Source organism: Neodiprion pinetum, chromosome 5 (genome assembly GCF_021155775.2).
Source record: "Neodiprion pinetum isolate iyNeoPine1 chromosome 5, iyNeoPine1.2, whole genome shotgun sequence".
Lineage (NCBI taxonomy): Eukaryota > Metazoa > Arthropoda > Insecta > Hymenoptera > Diprionidae > Neodiprion > Neodiprion pinetum.
In genome coordinates, this window is record NC_060236.1 from 33117445 (window position 1) to 33127599 (window position 10155).

At 37.4% G+C, this 10155-nt stretch overlaps 1 protein-coding gene across 1 annotated transcript in view; it reads right to left on the bottom strand.

Annotated features, from left to right (window-relative positions):
* Window positions 1-9955, bottom strand: part of Slip1 (SLo interacting protein 1) — a 136840-nt gene extending 126885 nt beyond the window's left edge. The window contains exon 1 of the mRNA XM_046625364.2: window positions 9138-9955. Within this exon, the coding sequence (XP_046481320.1) occupies window positions 9138-9158 (21 nt within the window). The 5' untranslated portion in view covers window positions 9159-9955. The remainder of the gene's footprint in view (window positions 1-9137) is intronic.
* Window positions 9956-10155: the final 200 nt, after the last annotated feature.

The window sequence follows — 10155 nt, forward strand, 5'->3', positions numbered from 1 at the left end:
GGTTTTTTTCCTTAAGGGTACGTACGGCTAGTGTTTAAAAAAGGATTGCACTGGCCATTGAAGAATTTTTGCAGACTCTAAAATAAGATAACGAGAAGCTTATAACTAGATCTCTACTATTTACTACATTACAGACAAATTAGTTTTTACGTGTATAATGGCTTGTCTGACAGAATCTTATAGTATGTTGTAAACAATATTTGTGAATCCAAAATTGTGCTATTTTTATTGCACAAAATCATTTGGAAACGGTTAAAATCTGATACATGTAAAATATCATTGAGTGTTCTAAACAATTTGAGAAAAATCTAGCTAAAATTATCTTCAGCGAATGGAAATTTCAAATCTCTGTTCGAATAAAAAAATTTTCAACGAATTCAGAAAAGGCCGCGTGGTAATTAATTGAAGCTCGCGCGTTTCGGACAAATCAATTCGGGAGGGTGATATTATAGGTATATTATTATTTTCATTGGTGTGCTCTCGGATTTTTCTTTCTCCGCCGAACCTGCCATTCATCGTTTAGGAGTACTCAATTAATTTTTCGGCGTTTGGTGTATAGGTAGGTACCGGCTTTCACCCGGTCAAATATGATGCTTTCACTCGTGCAGGTAAAAGCAATTCGTGAAATAATATTTATAATGGTTCGTCCCCGACACAACGGACCGCGATCATACAAACGCTATGAAAACATACGTACAGAGAGGAAGAGAAGAAGGGAAAAAGAGAGAAAAGAGAAAATCCGCCTTAAAAGAGAAGGAAAGAAATTGAACCGCGTAATCGTTACCGCATCATTTGTATGTTCTCAGTAAAATACTGCGAATATATTTATTACCGGGGGCAAAAAAAGCTACACATGCAAAAAGATTCAAAGCACGTGTATATTATTGGTAATTAAATTAATTCCAAGGAATAAAAACGATGGTTAAAACACTACTGATATATTAGAATGTACAAAAAAAAAAAAAAAAAAAACGATAATTTTTTTATTTTTTCAAAATTCGAGTCAAAAATATTTTTCCAAATAACGTAAAAAAAAATGCCGTCAAATTTTGAACTCTTAATATTAATATCAAGAGGTGCATCACCGCGATTTTGTATTTGCCATTTGAATGGCATGGAGATTTTTTTTTTTTTTTCATTTTAAACTTTGTAATTTTATAACTCGTCAACGCATTAGTGTACTAATAAGACCAGAATGTATTTTGGTAGCCAATTGAAAGCTCTACAAAAAAGGTCTCTTATCATTTTACGATAAATCTACTCTATCAAAAGTTATTTAAGATCAAAATAAAAAAGAAAAAAGAAAGAAGAGATTCTTTTTTTATACAGTCTAGGATATACATTTACAGTTGGATACTATGTAGGTGTATAAAAGTAAACATTCGAACATTCGTTCTTCTGTCTTTCTCTATATAATACTTCCCCCTTTAGTTAATTAGTTCATTTCATTCTCGCCATTTCTCCGAAACGAATTGCACGGATATTTCAATATCGATTCAATATTATAGTATAGAGTAATAATTCTGTCGAATCGAAGGGTATAACTTTCATGGTTTATACACTATGATTATATTTCGCACAGAATTATGTTCAGACTGTAACGATCACGCGAAATTTCATGAAACTGCACAAAAGTATACCGGAGTACGTTTGTAACCTACGGTGATTAATGAAAGCACTCAATTTTAGCAATTTTCAATCCCCCCCTTCAAATTTTGACACACTTTTCGAATATTCAAATATTTTCAAATGGTACCATCGTTTTTCTCATATAAGACAAAGATAATAAAAAAAAATCCCCATTTATAACTATGATGATAAAAACTCAGTGTACAGTTAGGTGGTAAAAAAAATTAGTGTACCATTCCAACTATCTAATCCAACTTCAAGCTCGTAAAATTTGTGCAAAAAATTTGTATACTCGGAAGAGAACAGAACAGGAATAAAAATCTACAGAAAAAAGTCTTCGTTACACGTTAACAGAGGAAAAAAAAAAAAACAAACAAAAAGAAAAACGTTTATAATATCTACGAAGTTAGAATTCTCTCGTTAATATTTTACATTCGCTTTATACCCACGTTTCCGGTTGTGGGAAATTTTTTCGCACGTCCTTATAATATCCCCGTAAACGAAGGGACAATTTTTCACGCAGAAAATAATAAAAAGTAGGAGAAACAAGGGAAAAAAAAAAAAAAAAGAAACGCAACCAAGAGGAAAACTGACAAAAACGTTTTTCCTTCCGCGAAACGGTAACAGCTGTACCTGCGAAATGAAATTTTGCAAAGGGTTGGGAAAAGCACATCGAACAGCAGTAGAATGGGAAAATGTGACCCCAACTACTGCAAGTCCATGGCATGCAGTTGCTGAGTGCACATAGAGTGCAGAGGGCATGGGGCGCAGTGTCACACGCCCACGTGGTGCGAGACCGATAAATAATAACGCGCCATTTAAAGCTCGACCCGGATTACACGTGTATCTGGGTACATGTGTATGTGTGTGTATACATACACGTTAACACGTATGCGCTGAGCCGCAACCCCCAGACACCGTATGGAACGATTTACTACGTACATACCTCGCGTTCCCAGCCGGATGTACCGGATGCCCAACTTCCAGTTAAAACGGAACGATATATGTATACATAGATATAAATGTAAGTATAAACGAGAGAGAAATATTTTTCAATTTTTGGGAGATAATCCCTTTCAATGTTACAACTCATGTACTAGTTATTGGAATCGTCACTTTGCAATGCGTCATCTGGTGGAAAAAAAAAATTGAACTAATGCCACCAGGCTGACGACGGTTGGTCGTTGAGCGTGTTTTTTCGCGTGCGGAGGGTAGAACGGGTGTATTATTCATAACGTTTCAGTAATTTATGTGATATGAGTAATTTGAAACCAGAAGAATTACGATTTGCCTTCATTAAAATTAAAAAGTTAGGTTATCTGGTGATAAAATGGCGCCGACAATCAGGCACTGACGTCATAGGGACATTTTTCAATATTCCACTAGCAGCCATTTGCGGTTCTGACTGCGGATGATTTTGAATGCCTTTTGTGGCAAAACTATTAGACTTAGCAATGTGCTCTAACGGACTTTTTTGTAGAGCTCGTCGAGGTCTTGAAAACTCTTATGCATAACTTTTTTTCTATCTGTAAGAGTTTAGTCAGCGTTATCATAATCAGGCTGATGTTTGTAATGATGCATCTTTAGAAAACCTCATTATTTTTCAACTTTAGAGAATTTGGGAATTTGAAATTTAGGAAACTGTTAATAAAGCACGAACAAACTCAGATTTCGTACAATCAACTTTTTGAGTTATTCGAATGGTGAAAAATAGTGATCTTTGTTTCAACGTATCGATACTTCAGCCTCGTTTCGCATAAGTGTGTGATCCTCTTCCGACGAAGAGCTTACAAATATCGTCATAACTTCCAAACTATTGATCTGGCTGTAACAAAGTATCGCCTAAATTCTAGCCTGACATTGTAGCTATCTACAGAAAAAAGAAGAATCAAAATCGGTTCAGTAGTTCTGTAGTTATAAGCGAACATACGGACGGATAGACAGAGAGGCGTTGAGTTTCATATACATATAGGGCATTCCATGCCAAATTAACAGCCCATGTACCTCACCTCCTTCGATTTTGATAATTTTTTAGTACGATGTTCTTATCGACCCAAAGGGGACCAACAGATTGTTTTAGCCGAAATAAAATCTGAGAAATATCGATAAAACCTACTTCGAAAACACCATTTTTAAAACTTTTAAAAAATTCTCGAGACCCTCTTGGATTTTTAAGAATATAATAATTATAATATAATACTAAAAAATGATCAAAATCAAAGGGAGTGAGGTGCATGGGCTGCTAATTTGACGTGGAATGCCCCATACGCATATAGAGAGCAGAAGAGAAATGAAGAAGAAGAGATACATTATCTGATTCTCGTTATTCATTTATTTATTTATTTTTTTATCCATGCTGTTCAAATACAATTCCATTGTCTTCTACCGTTTTTCTTTCTTTCATTTTTCCTCGTATCGTTCTGCATGTGTTGGTTATATATACACACACACATATGTTATAACATATTGCACGGATTAATTTATTATCTTGGCGTACAAGACTGCTTTTCCCGATTAACGCTTTACGGCCAACACATTATTGGTGCGGCGAGCAACAATGACATGCTTTGGCAGGCGGCGGCGTTTCGATGCGTGTAATATGTGAAATAAATACATATATATGTACATTAATCTGTAGCAGCTAAAGAAAATTCTATTCTTTCCCCCCGATGCCGGAAATACCAGGGTCTTTAGGGGATAATATGAATTTCTTATGTAACATTCATATACCTAGGTATACATATAGCAAGTTTGCTGCGTCTCCGTATCCGCGTATATATTATATGCACCGGGTGACCCGTTCAATTTTTATTTGAGCATCCTTTTCTCAACACTAAAGCAAATTTTTCTCATCCCCCCCTCGTTTCAAACTTTCTTTTACCAATTTTTATTTTCAACGACAGAGTAAAAACGTTGGGGCAAACAATTATTCGACTGAAATGTAAGATGTCTGTCTTCTCGTATTCAAATTCTACGTTTACCGCTCATCTCTAAATATTACGAATTCGATAACAATGAGACTTTCATCAAACTATTCACGTTAGTGTACCGAAGTGATTTTCGCTGTACAAAATTACAGAATTGGATAATTATAATAAAAATATAGTAAATAAAAAAAAACAAAGTAATGTAAAGACAAGAAATTAATTATAAAATACAATATTTACAAGCAAAGTATCGAGATACAATTCTATTGCAATTTCTTGACAAATAATGACCTTATCAAGACAAAGAAATAGAATTTAAAAAATCTTCGCCTCAGATACGCGGGAAGAAATGAAAACCTTGACACCGCCGTGTAGATGCGCAAGGGTGGTCGGGTTACGGGGGATAAAAAAAATAAGTGGCAACAAAACACTCGTATAGAAAACAACAACAATTGTCGAAGTATATATAGCAGAGAGAGAGAGAGAGAGAAAGAAAGAGAGATCGGAGAAAAACGGATCCTGAGAGACGAGAGGAAAAAAAGGGTGAAGTTTGTGCTTCTTATCAACCTGGCTGTATAAGGTATGTACTTATACATGGTGTTCAGTGAAAAAATCCGTAACAAATTCAAGGACATTTCTAGGAGACATCTTCGGGTTATTCAAGGACACTCAGGAGAAATAAAAATACACGAAAATGATGATCATTAGACACATTTCTTTCTTCTAAAACGTAAAGGCAAAAATATATGTTCTACTCAATCCGATTATCACAGTGTTGTCTTATTTTAATACAATAATATTTTCTTTTTTTTTTGCCAGGACCAATGCTTCGCGAATCTTGAAAATAGAATATTTCTAGGAGAAAAGAAAAATTCAAGGACATTTCCAGAGCTTTTTAACGGAAAAAGAAAAATTCAAGGACATTTCCAGAACCGTAAGGACTTCCAGGACCACCGAACACCATGTATTATATTACCTGTGATGCTGCAGTGCGTGGATATAAAAGGACATGAGTACAGGCGCTATTTGCTCAGGTGCATAATGCAAGCACACGAAATTCTCTTCAACCCCTCCACCAATACTATATTTATACTTCCATCTCGGACCACCCCTTGACTTAACTCCAGAATCTATAATCGATGGGCTCATCGTCACATCGAGTAGAAGGAGCTCTTCGACCTCGAGAAGTTTCGAATCAATACGGAGATAAGCGAACGAAGGTTAAACCCTGAGGAACCTTTTTCAAAAATTATTGAAGATTGTACAGCTTGTAAGTAAAAACGAACACATCATCCCTTGCCAGTTTCAAATTATCAGAGTACTTTTATAAAATAGTTCCGTCAATCAAAAACTGTGACTATAATTTTGATGCTTCGTATCGATTTTTCGTATCGCGAAAACTAATTTTTAAACCTTGTTTCAACGAAAGAGAAGAAATATGTCAAGTTGAATACAATTGCGAAAAGTGATGAGGTTCAAGTTAGTTAACGTTAGCGTAACAACGAATAATTTTTAGGAAGAATAGTATCTTCGCAACTCTATGATTGTTTGAAACTGAGTAAACGTGACGTTGTCATATTTTGAAAAACTCAACTCTTTCGAAATCATTAAAAAACTGCAAAGTGACGATTTTTTCCCCAACATATCATCACGTCAACGTTACTCTAACTTCGACCTTGTGAAAAGGATATCTTTTGCTCACCCGATGAAGGATTTCCGTAAGCGGAAGAGAAGGAGATGGAGACGAGAGAGAGAGAGAGAGAGAGAGAGAGAAAGAGAGAGAAAGAACGAGGGAGGAAATTTACTGTTCGAGCTAGCAAGCAATCAACTCAGTTAAGTGGTCGGGAGAAGAAAGTTGAGGAAGATTCGAGTTTTCCGATTCAAGATACGTACACACTTTGTACCTAGGTATGTACATACATACATACGGCTAAACGTATTTGTCGCAGCGAGTCGATAGAATGTATAACCTATAACAGGTAAACGAAAAAAGGGCCCCGAAAAGCAATTTACGATCTTGGTCGATCGGAACGCGACGCGATGATCTCCCGGGTGAAAAACCATCCCCGTTCCTCTCTTCAGCGTCGGTAGATTTCCTCAAATGACAATCTAATCGAGCTGAGGATGGTGACTGCAGCTAAGCGAAGGAAGAAACGAACGAAAGAAAAAGGACCGACGAAGACGAGAGTGTAAGATGTAAGAGGAGGGCTGAACAGACGCCGAGTGACGGCGATAAAGGAAGATAGCGAAAGGAGGGAAAAAATAGAAGGAGAGAAAGAGAGACGGAGGGAGGGAGGGACATACATAATTCAACTCGGTTTACACGCCTCCTCCAGTATACCTACCAACCTTCTAAACTATGCCGACAAGTTCAAGGGTCTTCAAAATTTCTCTCATTTCCGTTAAAATTTTCGTTTCTTTTTTTTTTTTTTTTGTTTTTTTTTTTTTTTAGTTCATATCTCTTTCACGATTTATATTTAATACCGAAAACAAGATGAGAGACAAAATGGTTTAGAACTGTATCGGAGTTTGGGACAGTTTTTCAGTAACCAGCGATAGGGTAATTATATTCACACGGTGGGCGCAATTTATCTTTTAATCTGACGAAGATGACGTCGGTAACGTTATTGTAATGATTTACGTTTCGGAAAAAATTTTTACTTCGCAGTAATTTTTTAGAATGTCTGACGATTTCGAAAATTCAACTACCTCGGTCACTATAAAATTATGGAACAGTGATTTTTGTCCCGCCATGTTTCGTTACGTCAATTTTACTAAACTGTTGATTTATTTCAGTGATAATATATGAGACTGAAGTTAGTAACGTTAACGTAACGAAACATTAGGGGAAAAATTACTCTTTCGTAATTTTACAGTGACTGAAGTGTATAGTTGAGTTTTCGAAAATAGGAATAATTTTCGACTTGTTATAATTTACCGCATCGTTAGACATTATTAAAATTGCGATATGACCATTTTTTAGCATACGTGAATTATTACAATAACGTTACTAACTTCAGCCTATGTAGAGATCATATTGAAGTTAGTAACGTTATCGCAACGATTCATGCTGAGAAAAAACCGTTATTTCGCCATTTTGGAATTGTCTGAAATTGAATAAACCGTGATAAAACAAAAGACAATCATATTTAGAAATATTAATTCTTTAGACGATCATTGTAAAATTAAGAAAATAGCGATTTTTTCCCTAAAGTTTCGTTATCCTAAAGTTACTAACTTTAGCCTCGTAGAGCGAGAAATAAAAGTGAAAGAAACGATTTGGAGGTTATAAATTAGAGCGAATTGTGTCGACGAGGACCACACGGGTCGCTCAATCCCGGGTATTTAAAATGACTGAGGCCACGTTCTTGAACATCATACTTATGTAGGCCCGCATTAATTAGTTACAATTAAAAGCAGCCCTTAAATTGCGGGCAACGCGCAAGGGACAGAGGGCGTGTTCTTATTAATAGCACCACTCAACTTGCATGGCTATACTTAAGTATGCATGATGTACTACATGCATATACCAACGTCTATCTTCCGGGTTGAAAAACTATTTATGATACGTGTCCGTAGGTTGAAAAATTTGCGATTGTTTTAAGTATTCAACGAGTTTACGAGTCCGTGCATATCACGAGGTTGAAGTTAGTAACGTTATCGTAACGAAACAGTGGGGGGAACACTCTTTTCTTAATTTTAGAATAACTGTTCAAAGAACTAATATTTCTAAACACGAGTGTGTTTTGTTTTATTACGGTTTACTGAATTTCAAACAGTTCCAAAATGGCGAAATAACGGTTCTTACTCAGAAAAAATCGTGGCGATTGCGTTACCAACTTTAATACGATTATGTATGTATGTATATTCAAGAGCAGAAAGTTTCGATCATCCACTAATAATTCTCTCGTTCCAACGTCGGGTTAAAACGATTAATTCATACTTATAGCGCGTTTACGTTGTGCACGCAGTGTTATCGGAGGTGTTGAAATATCTGAAAAAATTATCGCACCCCCGTTTTAACGGATATTAACGACCGTCCGTGCACTTAGACGGATATATCGGCGTTCGATTTCTAGTGAAGAAGAAAAGGAGGTTGGGCTGTAGGTGTACATGCATCTGCATCTCGTTATTCCTGCTTAATCCAGTATTAAAATAATAATAGCAATGAGCGAGAATCTTAAGAGGTGTATAGAACAAGACGTGGGAGTGAGAAGTCGTGCAGCACTAGCGAGACACCATAATCAGCACCCCGCCAGAAGCGGGAGCGTGAGATAGATATCGGGGAAAGAGGAAAGGGCAAAAGGGAAAGGGGAATGGAGAAGGAGAAGGAGAAGAAAAAGAAGGTAACGTGAATGAGTAGGTGCGGATGAGAGCGAGAGAAGGCTTAAAAAAAAAAAAAAGATGAAGAATTACCAACAGAGACAGAGAGAGAAATAGATAGACAGATAGATAGATACTTAGGTAGTTAGATAGATAGATGTTTGTTATGTCCATAGCGATGTTGGATATGTATATAATATACATAATGATGGAAACTTTATACAAGATATAGAAAAAAGAGAGAGAGAATAAACTCACCTTTAAAATGACAAAGTCCATGACTTTCGAGCTGCCCTGCTTCTTCTTCTTCTTCTTCTTCTTCTTCTTCTTCTTCTCTCTTTTTCTCCTCAGCAGCGGTGGGACCGCACTCCTCTTCAGCTACACTTGGTCAGGTTTTGGTAAACTCGACTGAAGATATATAAGTATCCCAAAAGAAACGCACAATGTGTTTACATGTAACTACAGGCTTCTTGCATTTAGATCATATGACGCGTGACGCGAAACGGCTAACCGACATCGAAAATGAGTTTTATAGTTCCCTCAGTGTTCTCGAAAAATCGGACTAGAAAGAAACTGGCTCGAAGAAGCGAAACCAACGGAATGAGGAATGAAAACCAAAATAAACAAATATCCAAAAAAAAAAAAAAAACCAATAAACAAAATAAGTATAGAAAAATGAATACCCAAATGAAAAGAACAACAATCAAAATCGACCCGTCGAATAACCGTTCAAGACTCGCACACTGTCTCCACTTTCAGCGCGAGTTCACGACCTTTGTAAAGCATATTCGGATCCGGTACACCGGTTCCATGACCCTCATCTCGGTGACTCGTTAGGCGAACGCAGACTCGTTACGACGATATTATATTTGAATTATTTTTCGGCACGGGGCTTCGGCGATGCCCTAACCGATATCGGCAGACGCGGGCTGCAGGCATGCAGCTGCCGGCGAGAAATCGTGTAAACGATAACGATGAGGGCCAATCGGATGCCGGAGCTCGTGCCCCTGGAGCTCCTCACTCGGCGGCAGCTCGGCGTCGACTAACTCGAGTCGGCGGCGTCCGGACTGCACAGAGAGCTCTGAGTAACTGCTCCGATAGGCAGGAACCACGGCCGGCAGCCACCAGCAGCACCAGCAGCAGCACCGGCACCAGAACCGGCAAGCAGCACCACCAGCAGCAACCAGAACCGAGGCAACGACCAAGCGCGGAGAACAGTCGAAGACCTTTGCGACCCTACGTATATACTTACTCTCCTCGAGTCCCGCTGCGTTCC